Source organism: Humulus lupulus, chromosome 3 (assembly GCF_963169125.1).
Source record: "Humulus lupulus chromosome 3, drHumLupu1.1, whole genome shotgun sequence".
Lineage (NCBI taxonomy): Eukaryota > Viridiplantae > Streptophyta > Magnoliopsida > Rosales > Cannabaceae > Humulus > Humulus lupulus.
This window is the reverse complement of record NC_084795.1, coordinates 13,465,758-13,483,171: the sequence shown is the minus strand read 5'-3', so window position 1 is coordinate 13,483,171 and position 17,414 is coordinate 13,465,758. Positions and strand designations below refer to the sequence as shown.

The 17,414-nt window shown below is 32.4% G+C and overlaps 2 protein-coding genes across 2 annotated transcripts; one reads left to right on the top strand and one right to left on the bottom strand.

Annotated features, from left to right (window-relative positions):
• The first annotated feature begins 5,542 nt into the window (after positions 1-5,542).
• On the top strand, positions 5,543-7,468 carry LOC133822152 (high affinity nitrate transporter 2.5). Its single transcript, XM_062254394.1, has 2 exons — positions 5,543-6,852; positions 6,938-7,468. The coding sequence occupies exons 1-2, from the start codon at positions 5,699-5,701 to the stop codon at positions 7,308-7,310; spliced, it is 1,527 nt and encodes a 508-aa protein (XP_062110378.1). The 5' UTR covers positions 5,543-5,698; the 3' UTR covers positions 7,311-7,468.
• A 4,421-nt stretch (positions 7,469-11,889) lies between these two features.
• Positions 11,890-12,195, bottom strand: LOC133823662 (secreted RxLR effector protein 161-like). The gene has a single exon (XM_062256513.1). It carries the CDS (start codon positions 12,193-12,195, stop codon positions 11,890-11,892), a length of 306 nt encoding a protein of 101 aa, XP_062112497.1.
• Positions 12,196-17,414: the final 5,219 nt, after the last annotated feature.

The following is a 17,414-nucleotide window of genomic DNA, read 5'->3' as shown; positions in this document are numbered from 1 at the left end:
ACTTAGATTTCACGACATACATCTTTGAAGTATATAGATTTTTTTTAAAAAGAAAAAGATAAATAAAAAAATAATTGATATTTATAAGACAACTTTTCTTGATGACGATTTTTGGATTAATCACCAAAAATATTATTCAGTCATTTTATAAGATGTCCATTTTCATTATAACTAACATTTATAAAATAGTATTAAAGCTAAATTTTTTATTCCTACTAGTTTTTAGTCATTGTTACTACTTACTAGCAAAGCTACCAATCAAATTTGGTTACTTCGTTGTTACTAAATTCATATGGCTAAAACCTACATGACTAACTAATATAATGGAATTAAATTATACATATTTATATATATATATTAAATCTGTATTTTTTCAATCAAAATGTATAATAAAAATAATTAAATTAACAATTAACCAAATGAAGAAAAATAAAATATTAAAAAACACAATAGTAATAAAAAGAAATGGAAAAGAAATGTACCAAAGTTATATTATCAAAGTTAATATTTGACATTGATTTTTGTTTACAAAAGTTATATTATCAAAAATAAGAATAGAAAACGAGTTTTGTTGTTTTAAAAAAAACAAAAAGTATTTGTTAATGTTTTCTAAGAAAAATAATTTTTTTTAGATTTTTTCAAAATAAAAACTCTTCAATAAAAAATTAATAAATATATTTACAAAAATAAAATATTTCAAAAGCTTATAATAAATAATGATACAAAATAATATGAAAGAGAAAATAATTAAAAACAAAAAAAATAATTTGAAAAACACAAAAAAAATATTTTTTTTTGCTCTTCTTGTAACTTTTTTTTTAAAACCGTTCTTTTAAATAATAATGTCAAATGTTACTACTTGTTTTCGATAATAATTTTTATTTCTTTTAAAAAGGAGAAAAAATTAGTGGCAATGTCAAACGAATGTTCAATTTATAATAATTTTTTTTTTTTAATTTAAAAAGTGTATACAGTCAAAATATCCCAAAAGATATCCTTTTAACCTACATTTCTACACCATCTTTTGGAATCTAGTTATAAAGTCCAATAAGTAGGTGGAAAACAAATTTTGAATCTTTTTAAGATATTTGTTTCCTAATTAATATAGAAAAATGAGAATTTTATACATAAAATATATTTTTTAATAGAAATTTTTAATCAATGAATTTATTTAAAATTACTTGGGGCAAAGTTAAATAATTAAATTAAAGTGGCATTTGGTTGAATGGAATAAAAATAGACGAATAAGAGTATCTCTAACCCATAACCTCATATATGGTGTTGCACTAACACCAAAATTAAGGAATCTTAGTATTATATTTTTTTTCCATTCCAACCACAACACTAAAAATTATACCAAAAAATATATTCTTTATTATTATATTATTTTTTAATATTCATATGTTTATATATATATATAAGATATAAATATATTTATCTTTTAAAAAAATATGAAATATATATTAAAAAAAATTTGTGTAAATAATGCACGACATATATGCCATGTCACTGTTGACACACGACTAAATGCAGTAACATATACCGCTCAGTTTGAGAGATTTATGCACAGCAACCCCATATATATGGGGTATTGCCGTTCGGTTACTAATGCTCTAAGAATGTAAAAATAAATATGAATGAAATAAAATAAAAATTAATTGAATAAAAAAATTATTAATTTTTTTTAAGCTTGCATTGGAATGTTATTTTTCTCATAATTTTAAATGGAAAAGTCATTCTACTAAAATGGTAGAAAAATTATTTCACTGTAATAATATTCTAATACTCTAAAATGCAATCAAACAAATTTTATTCTATTACCATCAACCAAACATCAGCTAAGTATACCAATGAGTATAAGAAAAAGAGAATTTATTCATTTGGTACCCTATGTTTTTGCAAAGTATCATTTTGGTACCCTATGTTTTCAATAATACTCATATGGTGTCATGTATTTTAAAATTATACATATTTGATACCCTAGACTCAGATTTGATAGATAAAATTTTGTCAAAAACACAGGGTACCAAAGGTAGCGACCCTAAGAAAAATGAGAGATTCAAGTTGAATTGTATAAAAAATACATTAAAAAAAATTAGCCGTCTTTTTACAATGAAATTGATGGAGAAGGAAAAATACTCAAATCTTTAAAACTCATTTGGAGCTAATTAATCTTGGTTAAACTTTTCATTAAATAATTAAATCAAAGGTGTCACGTCACATCGATCGCCTTCCACTACGTACAATATAAATTGTCTTTGACTAGCTACACAAGACAAGCTGTTCACTACCATCCATATAGGAGTACGTAGGACCACACATATCGAATTAATGCATGTGATTATATCAGACAAAGCTTTTTCCAAGAGTTGATTAAAGTGTGTCCTATATATAATTAATCAGCTCAATTAATATATGTTTTGTGTACAATTAGCATAAACGGTAGCTAGTCTTGATACATTTCTCACGTTTCAATTTTCCTAGTGGTAAATGGAGTGTTAAAATGAATATCTTTGTTGAGTCAAAACACAAAAGCATTCTAAATTTCCACAATACCTTTTGAAAAGCACAAAATCCACCACCAAGAACAAGGGAACTAATTATTTTCATTAGTTATAGCCTTGCACTTTTATTACATCTAAATTTATAATTAATAATTATTTATCAAATCATCTTAACCAAATGTCAATTTTTGCTGTGTTGAATTTTAATTTGCACCAAATATATAGGGATATATCTATATATTCATATTTCTTCTCTCTTCTATATTAAAAGTTTGGAGATAATATAAATTTTTAGTTTTAACAATTTTTTATTTTTTTTTCAGTTAATTTTAACAAAATATTCTTATATTTAACATAATATTCTCATATATAATGATAAATTGTAAACATGATTTAAACTTAAATAAATAGATAATTAAACAAAATTAAAATAAGATATTTATGATAATTTAAATAATTAAATAACATTTATTTAAAAATAATAAAGACATACATGTCATTTTTTTATCTTATAAATTTGTGTGATAGTTTGTTTTTTATAAAGTGAAGTTTTTTTTCTTCATCAAATTCACCAAAGGACATCGTGAGATACATTAGAAACTAAAAATAGTTGATGCATGTATATTAGTGCATACACTATAACTTTTTCTATTTTTATTTTATTTATATTATTAATTTCTTTTTAAATATTATTGTATTTTATATATATGTCATGTAATATTTACATAGAATTATAATTCATTCTATTATATATATATATATTTTTTTTAAAATCAGTGTTTAAGAATTATAATTCATTCTATTATATATATATATATTTTAAAAAATCAGTGTTTATTAAAATTATAGATAATATTTATAATTTTAAAATTAAAGAAACATGTATTGCATGTTGCTTCTACTTAATATATATATACGTCACTATATTAATTATTAAAGAGGTGAATAGTATAAATGGCAAGCTAATTATGCTAATAATACCACCTATATATAGCAAGTTGGACACAACTCTCTCTTAATTTTTGGCAAAGAACATCCCTTTCTGGCTTCCTATATATGTTATTTATACCAAAGAAAGAGAGAAATATATATGTATATTTATTTAGAAGCTGGCTTATATATAATTATATTTACATTACTATGTCAAAATACCATAGATCCTCATACAAATTTAAAAATGTTATACAATTAAGCTAGACGCACTCAAAATATTAGTTGCCTATTTTTAAAGAACAAATAAATACAATATATATTTTTCATATATCAACTGTCATCTAATCTCTTTCCTTTACCAAACACGAACTCCACAAACACAAAGGAGAAATTTATAATGAAAAAAAGAAATTCTTGGCTTATAGATGATAAATAGTTAGAGAACCAAGATTCTTTGAAAAAGTAACTATAGACATCTAGTGGTAATTAACTTCTCTTCGCAAAAAAAAAAAAATTAAAAAAAATATCTCAAGCTCAAATAACCTATAAAAAAAAACTTAAAAATTGTGTTCACCACTTCAAATTTAGAGACATATAACTTGATTCTTTGCATTAAATGATTAAATATGATTTTGGTTATTAAAACTTTACACGATTGCTTAATTTCCAAAAAGTTATTGATGGTAGTAGAGAAAAGGACCAGAGTTGACTTCAACGGTGTCAGCTCATCCACGTGGCACAAGTTGAAGACATTAATGAATTAATAATTGCATTGGACCTTAATACTGATATTGTCAAATATCAAAATTAATTAAATATTGATATTCTAACTATTATCGAAATGATTCTTAATCCGCTGAATATTCTTTCCTCGGTTCTACTCGGTGACAAGACGATTCGACTCGGATCGAAATTACCGCAATACCCTCCACCCACAGATTTGTCCGACTCTTGATTTTTTAAAATGAGAAAAAAGCTGTCTTATTAACTTATAAGCCGATCAATTAGATTCCAAGTACAATTCGTGGACAAAACATTTGGCTTATAGTAATTGTAGTTGTTTTATTCAGTGGCTGTGAGTGGTTTAGGAGTATAAGTATGATTAAACTTTAATCACAACATTCTAGTATCAAAATCAAATACGAACAAGTTCAAGAAAAGGGGTCTGATTGGTCTTTTAATGCTCTAGGAAGAGAATCACTGACTAAATCAAACATTAAGTATTATTGGTATATACCCCACCCTTTGAGGACGACGGAGATTCCAAACCTAATGCATATAAAGTCAATGCTAATAGTCAAGTTGTTCATGTCTGTACACATGCAAATTTTCAATATTGGCAGTGTTCTTTCACCAAACGTCAAATGAAACCAGACATGAAAAAGAAAAAAAAAACTCATTTATTAAGAAAAAAAAAATATATATCTATATTGTGATATATTTTACTCCTATAACGTCTTCATGCCACGGTGAAAGGCCGAGACTCGGCGGTTGAACAGGAAAAGAGATTCAAAACCATGATTTTCATCTCATCAAAAAGCCACTTGTATCAATCACTATTCTCCACGTCGCATCCCTAAATATTAAAAAAAAAATAAAAGGTATTTATTCAGAGTGGTGCTAATTGACAACTTTTAATGTTGGTCCAACAACACAACACAACAAATAAGGTAACATAATTGTTTAGTAACAATAACAATACAAATAGATTGCATAAATAACAATAAGTTATTTTCTTGTATGTTGTGCACCCATAATTATCCTCATTTATTTAATATATTATTATTATTAGGGTTTTTTATTTAAGTTATTATTAGGGTCAAAAATTTCAAATAACAACTCCAAATTTTAGATAATTAATCAAAAAAAGTTACACATATAGTTGAATTTTAAAAAAATTATAAAAAATATGCAATAGTGAAAAATCACTTAAAATAACGGTCAATTTTCACCATTTTCTCTTATTTATATTATACTTCCTAGTAAGTCTCATGCCGTTTAAGTTGTAAAATACCAAAATACATGTATATAAGATTCCAAAAGATATATTAGAATATACTAGAATCAAGTCAATTAAGCTCATCCAAACACGATATGATATAGATCTCTCTATATAAATATGATATTCAGTACATCCAAATTATTCCTTTAATCGCCTAATATTATATACATAATTGTGTGTTAACACTATATATATAACCATCTTACTATTTTTGTTAGTCTAATATAAACACATTTCTTCCTTTTGGTTTTACAGAGCCATGGAAGCAGAAACCTCCACCACAGTTCCGATGGACTCTAAGCCTTCAAAGTTCGCTCTCCCCGTAGATTCAGAGAACAAGGCCACCGAGTTCAGATTATTCTCGGCGGCCAAACCCCACATGAGAGCCTTTCACCTCTCTTGGATCTCTTTCTTCTCGTGCTTCGTCTCCACTTTCGCGGCGCCGCCGTTGATCCCGATTATCCGAGACAACCTCAACCTCACTGCCTCCGACATAGGCAATGCTGGGATCGCCTCTGTTTCGGGCGCGGTCTTCGCTCGTGTAGCAATGGGAACAGCCTGCGACCTCTTCGGACCGCGTTTGGCCTCGGCCTCTCTCATCCTCCTGACTGCACCGGCGGTGTACTTCACTGCCATGGCCAACTCCGCCACCTCCTTCCTCCTCGTCCGCTTCTTCACTGGCTTCTCTTTATCTACTTTTGTCTCGACCCAGTTCTGGATGAGCTCTATGTTCTCGGCTCCGGTCGTCGGCGGAGCCAACGGAGTCGCTGCTGGGTGGGGAAACCTGGGAGGCGGCGCCACCCAGCTCATCATGCCTCTAGTCTTTTCCCTTATCCGAGATCTCGGAGCCATCAAGTTCACAGCTTGGAGAATCGCCTTCTTCATCCCTGCCCTGTTTCAGACAATGACCGCTTTCGCTATCTTAATCTTCGGCCAAGACACCCCGGACGGAAACTTCCAAGGCCTGAAGAAATCCGGGGACAAACCCAAAGACAAGTTTTCCAGCGTTTTGTATTTCGGCGTTACCAACTATAGAGGATGGATTCTGGCATTAACGTACGGATATAGCTTCGGGGTAGAGTTGACCATCGATAATATCATAGCTGAGTACTTCTTTGACAGATTCAATCTGAATCTGCACACGGCTGGGATGATAGCGGCGAGTTTCGGGTTGGCTAACATCGTGTCTAGGCCCGCCGGAGGGATCATCTCGGATGCAATGGCGAGAAGGTTTGGAATGAGAGGAAGGCTTTGGGCTCTGTGGAGTATGCAGACTTTTGGTGGAGTTTTGTGTGTGATTCTTGGGCAGTTGAACTCTTTGGGTGCTTCTGTTGTGGTTATGATATTATTCTCTTTCTTTGTCCAAGCTGCATGTGGTCTTACTTTTGGGGTCGTTCCTTTTGTCTCTCGAAGGTACCAAAATCAATTATTACTTATAATTCTTGTTCTTAGATACGAAAAGAATCAATCTTTATTAAACCCCAATTTTTTTTTTCAGGTCATTGGGGGTGATATCTGGTATGACAGGTGGGGGTGGAAACGTTGGTGCAGTTTTGACTCAGTTGATATTCTTTAAAGGATCGAGATACTCAAAAGAGACTGGGATAACTCTAATGGGTGTTATGATCTTATGCTGTACCCTTCCGATAACACTGATCTATTTTCCACAATGGGGGGGCATGTTTTGTGGTCCTTCCTCCTCAAACAAAGTGAGTGAAGAGGACTACTATTTGTCCGAATGGAGTTCGGCTGAGCAAGAGATGGGTTTTCACCAAGCAAGTGTCAAATTTGCTGAGAACAGCAGAGGCGAAAGGAGTGGAAAAGTTGACTCGGTTACCAGGCCTGATGAAATCCCATCCCCTGAAGTTTGACTGTGTTCTTTTTATGTGTATAGATATATTTTACCTATATATATAGTCGTATGTATATATGCATATTAATGTGTTGTCAAGCGCCAAAAAAGGGTAATTAATAAAGGTTTCGTATTAATCTTGTATTTAATTTAAGGTTTTTCGACGTGATATATGAGGCTCTCATAGATGGAGAATCATATAATTTCGACGTGTTAATTTTCTTTTGGGAACATAAGCAGGACGTGTATGTGGGTGAACTCGTGAACTTGACTCCGTGTCTTGTATTAGAGTGTTCCATGTAGAAATGTGTGAAAATATTCAACTATATAAATAACATAGTTTTTTCATAGTAATAGGTATATTTTATTTAAGAGAAAAAAAATTGTCTGTAAAAAAAATTTATTGATAAATAAAACTCTCTTAATATACTTTATAACGCTTTCATCATAGAATTACTCTATGCTAATTATTCTAAATAGTTACAGATAATCTTTTAGATGTAATATATAATCTATTTTTATTCACTTTAGTTTATAAATAATGTGTACATTTATTTATGCTAATTATTTTTTTATCATTAATTAGGGTTTTATTATATAGAGAAACATTTGTTTGGCTCATAGTCATATATTTTTTTCATATGAAATGAGATCATAGTCAATTATTACAAAAATACCCTTATAAGATACTTTTTTAGGGCACCCACCTAGATGTGAGTCCTAAAAACAAACTTCTGAACTTTATAGGACTCGCGGAACGAGTCCTAAAAACTATGTATGTCCTAAAAGTTTGAGTTTTTTTTTTAAAGAAACACTTCCTGAACTTTTTAGGACTCACATTAGGACTCGCAAAAATTGCAAATTCCTTCCAATTTTTTTTAACTAAAATTACGAGAATGTATTTAGAAGTCACATTGCGAGTCCTAAAAACTTATGTGTGTTTTAAAAATTTGAATTTTAAAAAATTTCAAATTCCCTCCAATTTTTTTAACTAAAATTACAATAATGTTTTTAGGACTCGCGAATGATTTTAGGACTCACATTGCGAGTCCTAAAATCTTATGTGTGTTTTAAAAATTTGAATTTTAAAAAATTTCAAATTCCCTCCAATTGTTTTAACTAAAATTACGAATGCGAGTCCTAAAAGCTTATGTGTATTCTAAAAATTTTTATTTTAAAATTTTTTAAATTTCCTCCAATTTTTTTAACTAAAATTACGATAATGTTTTTAGGACTCACATTGCGAGTCCTAAAAACTTATGGGTGTCCTAAAAGTTTGAATTTTAAAAAATTTCAAATTCCCTCATATTTTTTTAACTAAAATTTTACTATTTATTACTTCACAAAGAAAAATAAAACACAACAACCCATTCTCTCTCTCTCATTGCTCTCTTCCCCCATTTCTCTCTCTATCTCTCTCTCACGAACTCCACAACCAAGCCACGGACGGCGGCGCTCTGGCCACCCTTCTCCTACACGCACCAGCGCAATGGACGCAGAAGGTCAGCGACCTTCGACCCTCGCGAGCCCAGCCCCTCATGCGCCGCCCTCCGCCGCCTAAAGTCGTTCGAAGTCACGGTGGTGCTATTTTTCCCAAACTCTTTCAAGTATTTTCCGACTGCCTCGAGCCACCCCGACCCAAACGAACACCACCAATGCATTCCTTGTGCTTTGGGAATCAAAACCCACTAAATGATTGATCATTTTCCCGAACCATCACCATGGGGTGGTGGCGCCACCGTTAATGTCGGAGCTCCGGTGGGAGCTTTGACTATCAATTAATTTTTTAAAAATTAAAAATAAGACTTTTTAGGGCTCGCAAAAAACATTATTTTAGGACTCCCATTGTGAGTCATAAAATCTTACTTAAAGGCACTCAATGAGATTTTTTAGGACTCGCGTTGCGAGTCCTAAAAATCCTTAGTTTTTAAGGCTCTCAAATAGATGACTCGCGCCCCGCAAGTCTTAAAAACTTTTTTAGGACTCACAATGCTAGTCCTAAAAAGTCTTTTTTTTGTAGTAATGGTCATGATATATATAAAAATTATTGGTAAATCTTTTTATTATATTTTTTTTTGTTGGGTATGCTATATTTATGAATTATTATATAGATTATAATTTTTACTACAATATTGTTATTAGATATATAGTGGATCTTATATATTAACTTATATAATAATTCCATGCATTTTAATAAAAAAAATTCTTGTATCATAAACTTTTTTTGAATATTAATGTATTATCATACACATAACTAGACATAGGGTATATTTTTCAATGGTATATATTTGGATTGTCTTTTTGGACCGTGAAATTTTTGTTAGATATGTGAAGTAGGATTATAAAACTAAAAAAAATACCTATGCTTTTGGTCCTAATATTGCCACTTTTATTTCATTTATACAATTTTAGAAATTTCAACTTGCATTTGAAGTGTTATGGTATATATAGAAAACACTATTTTCATTTTAGAGTTTAGTCTAAGTTTTCTTAATACATAAATGGCATAACCTACTGTTAAATTAATGCTCTTTAATGTATCTTTAATGTAGGTTGCCTCTGTAATCCTCATTGTCCATTTTGTAGAATCTTTAACTTTTTCCTTAAAAGTCATACACGTCATGTGAAGTCTGGCCCATCTTTTGCACATAAATAAATGTACAAATCAAAGTCCAATTAGTTGCCAATCGAAAAAAGAAGAGAAGGAAAAACAAAACAAAAAAGCATGACTTAAAGTCTTGAAACCTAAAATCCAATAATTCTCTTCCAACCATACCATTCACACCCAAACCACACATGAACTGATTGTAAAAAGACAAATTCGTTGTCAGATTTTAAGATTTTTTTTGCCATCTTAGCTTATGCCGTTTTAAGAATATTGATGTCATTTTTGAGTTCATGTTGCTTAATGAGTTAATTGTCGTTTTACATTGTTATTGTTGTTTTCCAGCTGGATATGTTATGTTGGTTGTTGTCTTTGTTAGAAATACATGTTCAAAGAATAAAGAGAATGAAGAAAATTAACAAACATAATAATATATTATTAATTGAAGAATAGGAAAAATAAATACAAAATAATAAATTATAAAATTGATAAGTGAAAAGAAAGCCGAGGCACGTAAAACACGCTTTCCTTAAAGCAGATTTGCCCCCTCTACCTGATTGGTGTTAGAGGATACGTGAGCAACCACTTCTCAGGATACAACGACTAACGAGTAGAGGAATACACCACTTTCACTACTCCAGCGAACTCGGATTGATACCTTCACTCTATCACCTTAAGACTTACGAAAAACAAAGAAGAAGAAGACAAGAGAGCTTTTTAGTAAGTGATTCTTTTTGTTGGTGTGTCTAGAATGAAAAGTGAAGCCTCCTTTTATAGACTTCATATGGGGTGGAATACCAAGTGTGGACACAAGGGAATTAATGCCAAAAATCCCACAAAATTAGTGATATTGATCAATCACAATCTTTACCATAATTTCTGATATTGATCAGAATATTCACCATTATTACGGTGATTACATCATTGACCAAATCTGCATTTATTAGTAGCTATCAATGGACCACATTTAAGGCATCAATTTCTCATTCACACATTAGCCTAAATTGGCTATTTATTATATATAAAATATAATTTTTCCAACAATCCCCCACATGAATGAAATTGATCAACGATAAGGAATACACAGAGAAAAGACTCACAATGAATTGACAAGACTCGACTCGACTCAACACGGTGATAGAATTCTACGGTAGATACCTTCATAGGATAGGTGGGTGTTACCTTTGAACCTTCCCTTGTGAAAATATATTTACCTTACTAGCTGATCAGTGGACGCGATGTCTTTGAACTGTCTGTTGTTGATGTAAATGTTGATATATCTCACACATATATCTTCCTGGCATCATATCGGTTCTCATGATTATGTTCATTTTGGCCATGAACATCCGCCTGGTTCTGCGAGAGGTTTTAGAGAATTTAGCCCCCACAATTCTCCTTTGAAGCGGCCCCACTTCTCTCTCACATAGGTGACCTCTTAATTAAGAACAATCCCGCATTGCCCCGTTCGGACTTCCGACGCATAAGGGTCATTAAAAGCTTAATGCTTATCCTTTTTTCAACGGGAATCACTGTTTCATCAACAGAATGGGTAGGGTTAGTCCCCACAGTGATCTTACAAGGTTTATATAATTAGGTTGTCCCATTGAACCTAGATCTTAGGATCTCCAGTCAACTAGGTTGGGTTTTCCTTTATATCTACCTTATTTCTTCTGGGCTTAAGTCCCATTCCTTCTGATGTCTTTTCAACTTGATCTCTATTTAACCCTTTGGTTAGCGGATCCGCAATATTATCTTTTGACTTCACATAGTCAATTGAGACAACTCCAGTTGAGATCAATTGTCTAATGGTATTATGTCGTCGACGTATATGTCTTGACTTACCGTTATATAGAACATTCTTTGCTCTGCCAATTGTTGCTTGATTATCACAATATATACATATTGCAGGCACAGGTTTAGGCCAGTCTGGAATATCCTCTAGAAAATTACGTAGCCATTCTGCCTCTTCACTACATTTATCCAGAGCAACAAACTAAGATTCCATTGTAGATCTAGTGATTACAGTTTGTTTCAAAGATTTCCATGAAATCGCTGCACCACCTAGAGTGAAGACATATCCACTAGTACCTTTTGAGTTATGAATATCAGATATCCAACTTGCATCAGTGTATCCTTCAAGCACAGCTGGATCTCTGGTGTAGTTTAGCCCATAGTCACGAGTATACCTTAAGTACCTAAGTACCCTTGCAATTGCTTTCCAGTGTTCAGCACCTGGATTACTCGTGAATCGACTCAAAGTACTAATAGTATAGGCAATGTCTGGTCTAGTACAACTCATCAGGTACATTAGACTTCCTATTACTCTAGCATATTCTACTTGGGACACACTTTCACCATTATTCTTGGATAGATGCTGACTTGTATCAATTGGTGTTATGGAAATTCAAGAATCATCTTTACCGAATTTGTCTAGTATCTTGTCCACATAGTGTGACTGACTCAAACTGAGTCCATCTGGCGTCCTTATAATTTTTATCCCTAAAATTACATCATCCAGTCCCATATCCTTCATGTCAAACCTTGAGTTTAACATTGTTTTGGTGGATTTAACCATTCGTTGGTTGCTTCCAACAATGAGTATGTCATCTACATACAAACATAGAATGATGTATCCCTCGTTTGTGGTTTTGATATACACACATTTGTCACACTCATTGATTTTAAATCCATTTGTCATCATGACACTATCAAATTTTTCGTGCCATTGCTTTGGTGCTTGCTTAAGTCCATACAGTGACTTAACAAGTTTGCAAACTTTCCTTTCTTTCCCTGGAACTACAAAACCCTCGGGTTGTTCCATGTATATTTCTTCATCAAGATCTCCATTTAGAAGGGCAGTTTTTACATCCATTTGATGGACTTCTAGATTTCGCAATGCAACAATTGCCAAAATCATCCTGATAGAATTTATTCTCGTCACCGGAGAATAAGTATCAAAGTAGTCATAGCCTTCTTGTTGTTTGTAACCTTTTATTACCAATCGGGCCTTGTACTTATCAATTGTTCCATCTGTTTTCATTTTCCTTTTGAAAATCCACTTGGAACCTAAAGGTTTACATCCAGGAGGAAGGTCAACTAGTTCCCAAGTATGATTTTGCAGGATGGAATCAATTTCACTCCTTATGGCTTCCTTCCAAAAAGGACCTTCAATAGAGCTCACAGCTTCTTTATATGTTCGAGGTTCTGCCTCTATCATATAAATTAGAAAATCTGGTCCAAAAGAATTTTCTATCCTTGCCCTTTTGCTTCGCCTTAGCTCTACTTGGACTTCATCAGCTTCCTCTTCTTGTTCTCGATCATCCATCGTTTCAGATGTTCGCTTAGAAGAGCTTGGTCCAACCCCATTATCTTTGCAAGGAAATACATGTTCAAGGAATGATGCATTCTTTGATTCCATTATCGTATTCTTGTGAATGTCCGGGTTTTTAAACTCATGTACAAGAAATCGATATGCATTGCTATTTTGTGCATAACCAATGAAAATACAATCTACTGTTTTTGGACCTATTTTCATTCTTTTTGGCAATGGTGCAATCATCTTAGCCAGACATCCCCACACTTTTAAGTATTTGTATGAAGGTTGTCTAACTTTCCATAATTCATATGGTGTCTTTTGATCTTTCTTTCGGGGAATCTTATTTAAAAGATAATTAGCTGACAAAATAGCTTCACCCCACATGTTCTGCGGTAATCCAGAACTTAATAACATGGCATTCATCATCTCTTTTAAAGTGCGATTTTTCCGTTCTGCCACTCCATTGGATTCAGGAGAATAAGGTGGTGTTACCTCGTGAATGATTCCATTTTGTGCACAAAGTTCACTAAATGGTTCTACATATTCACCACCACGATCACTTCTTATCATCTTAATTTTCTTATTAAGTTGATTTTCAACCTCTTGCTTATAGAGAGTAAATTTCTCTATAGCCTCATCTTTGCTTTTTAGCAAGTACACATAACAATACTTTATACTATCATCAATAAAAGTAATAAAGTATTTGTTACCACCTCTTGTTTGAACAAATTTTAAATCACAAATATCACTGTGAATTAAATCAAGGGGTTCAGTGTCTCTTTCAACTGTTTTGAACGATGACCTGGTTAATTTCGCTTCTACACAAGTTTCGCACTTATGTTTTGAATCAATATTGAACGTGGGTATGTGATTCAAGTTAATTAATCTATGCAAAGAATTATAATTAACATGACCCAGTCTACCATGCCATAACTTTGAAGACTCAAGAAGGTAAACAGAAGAAGTACTAGCTTTATTATTATCAATAACAGCATTTGGCTTAACAGCCATTACATTCATCTTCCACATGCCCTATTTTACATAACCCTTCCCAATAGGAACACCCGCTTTAGTGAGTACAATTTTCTGAGATTCAAACACCATCTTGAACCCATGTACACTCAGCAGAGTTCCAGATATCAGATTCCTACGAATGTCAGGCACATACAGTACATTTTGCAGCTTGACATTCTTTCCAGACATCATCTTCAAGAACACAGTTCCTTCCCCTTTTATCTCAGAGGTTGCCGAGTTGCCCATGTAGAGCTTCTCTCCATTTTCCAGTGTAGTCAGATCAGAGAATGCTGACTTGTTTGCACATATATGACGAGTAGCTCCAGTGTCGAGCCACCATTCCTTTGGATTCGCATCCACCAGGTTGACTTCAGAGACCACGGCACATAAGTATAATTCAGCGACCTCTTGGGATATCGCGTCCACCATATAGGTCTCATTGCCTTTCTTCTTGCGCAATTTGCACTCAGATGATTTATGTCCCATCTTGCCACAGTTAAAGCACTTCCCTTGGAACTTTGGCTTCTTTGCAATTCCACCTTTCGGTCCCAACTTGGGCCCTTTCTTGTGCTTAGGATTCTTCCCCTTTGAGCCTCTATCATGCTCCATCAAGTTTGCCTTGGCAGCATTAGGATTCAAGGTTCGCTTCTCATTACCTTGGTTATCCTCTTCAACGCGAAGTCTGAGAATGAGATCTTCAACACTCATTTCCTTTCGCTTGTGCTTCAAATAGTTCTTGAAGTCTTTCCATGCAGGGGGTAGCTTCTCAATAATTGCAGCTACTTGGAATGATTCACTCAAAACCATTCCTTCAGCATGGATCCCGTGGATGATCAATTGAAGCTCTTGCACTTGGCTTATCACATTCTTGGAGTCTACCATCTTGAAGTTCAAGAATTGACCAACCAAGAATTTCTTGGCGCCAGCATCTTCAGCCTTATATTTGTGGTCCAAAGAGTTCCATAATTCCTTGGCTGTTTTCTTCACACTGAACACACCATACAGAGTGTCAGATAAGCCATTCAGAAGATAATTCCTACACAGGAATTCAGCGTGCTTCCAAACGTCAATTGCTTGCTGATTTTGCACATCTATCTCATCCTCTCCAATAAAGGGAGGATCCTCTTTTAAGAATCTCGCAAGATTCAATGTTGTCAGATAGAAAAGCATTTTCTGCTGCCACGTTTTGAAGTTCACCCCAGTGAACTTATCCGGTTTCTCATTATGGTTCACAGGAACCGTTGAGACCGTTGGTACCAATGGTACCGAAACTTGCACAGCCTGACCCTTAGATTGGTCCTTGGTGGTTGAAGCTAGAGTTTGGGGAGATCCTTCAATGCTTCCAGTAGCAATGACATCCATATTTTCAGCCATATCTGATTAGTGTTAGATTGACCATTTAGCAAGTATGTTTTAAAATCAAGTATATAATCTTAGCAATCAATAAAAAATTATACATGTGTGGTGAGTAAACACATGAGATAGACAGTAAAAGTAATATAAACATCAGGCATATAAAACACATATATTAATTTCTATTTATATGTATACTTGATTGTAATTTAACCTAACCTAATATACATGAGTATAATTTTATGCATATCATTATATATATATATAATTTTATGTGTATATATAAGGTATATATATGTATCCCATGAAATATATCTGTGTAAAAGAAAACGAGTACATACCATAAAAGAAAACGAGTACATATCATAAAAGAAAACGAGTACATACCATACATATATATATATATATATAAACGACAAAAAAAAAATATAAATACACTTATGCATACCAATATAAAAAATCAAATACTAAACATACTAAGTATACATGCTTCCATATATATTTTTAATTAACATGCATAAAATAATGAAATAAGTTAATAAAATACATATATTATGTATATATACTGTACATGTTAATCAAAATATGCAAGATTAATAAATGTGGCAAATAAACTGAATATATACAATGTATTGTAAATATCAAAATTAAAATAATTAACCTTGCCAGAAAACGGTGCAAATATATAGTAGACAAGATATATATACATAAACAAAATTGGCAGTGTAAAAAGACAGTGAAAACATATATTAAGAAATCTAATCAACACTGATTGAATGGCAAAAAAAAAAAATCTGAAATATTTTCCGCCCTTCAATATGTTCTTCTTCTCCAAATGAGTTAAAATCTGCTTTAAGATTGTTAGAAATACATGTTCAAAGAATAAAGAGAATGGAGAAAATTAACAAACATAATAATATATTATTAATTGAAGAACAGGAAAAATAAATACAAAATAATAAATTATAAAACTGATAAGTGAAAAGAAAGCCGAGGCACGTAAAACACGCTTTCCTTAAAGCAGATTTGCCCCCTCTACCTGATTGGTGTTAGAGGATACGTGAGCAACCACTTCCCAGGATACAACGACTAACGAGTAGAGGAATACACCACTTTCACTACTCCAGCGAACTCGGATTGATACATTCACTCTATCACCTTAAGACTTACGAAAAACAAAGAAGAAGAAGACAAGAGAGCTTTTTAGTAAGTGACTCTTTTTGTTGGTGTGTCTAGAATGAAAAGTGAAGCCTCCTTTTATAGACTTCATATGGGGTGGAATACCAAGTGTGGACACAAGGGAATTAATGCCAAAAATCCCACAAAATTAGTGATATTGATCAATCACAATCTTTACCATAATTTCTGATATCGATCAGAATATTCACCATTATTACGGTGATTACATCCTTGACCAAATCTGCATTTATTAGTAGCTATCAATGGACCACATTTAAGGCATCAATTTCCCATTCACACATTAGCCTAAATTGGCTATTTATTATATATAAAATATAATTTTTCCAACAGTCTTTACTAAAATTGTATCGTATTAATATTTAATTTTAAAATAAAAGTTGTCGTCGTCAATTGATGCTTTTATTTTTATTTTGTGTTGTGTTGTGTTGTGTAATGATGTTTTGGTTTTTAATGCTATGCTAACCATTGCATTAGTGGTCTTGAGGAACTAATGTTAACTTTTCTACTAGTGTAAGCTACATTGAGAGAGAATTTTTTAAAAAGATTGCTTTCTTCTTCTTTATTTTCTTGGGGAGGATGGAAAGGGGCTTCAACTTAGTTGTTAAAGTATGCATATGGAAAATATGTGAGATAAT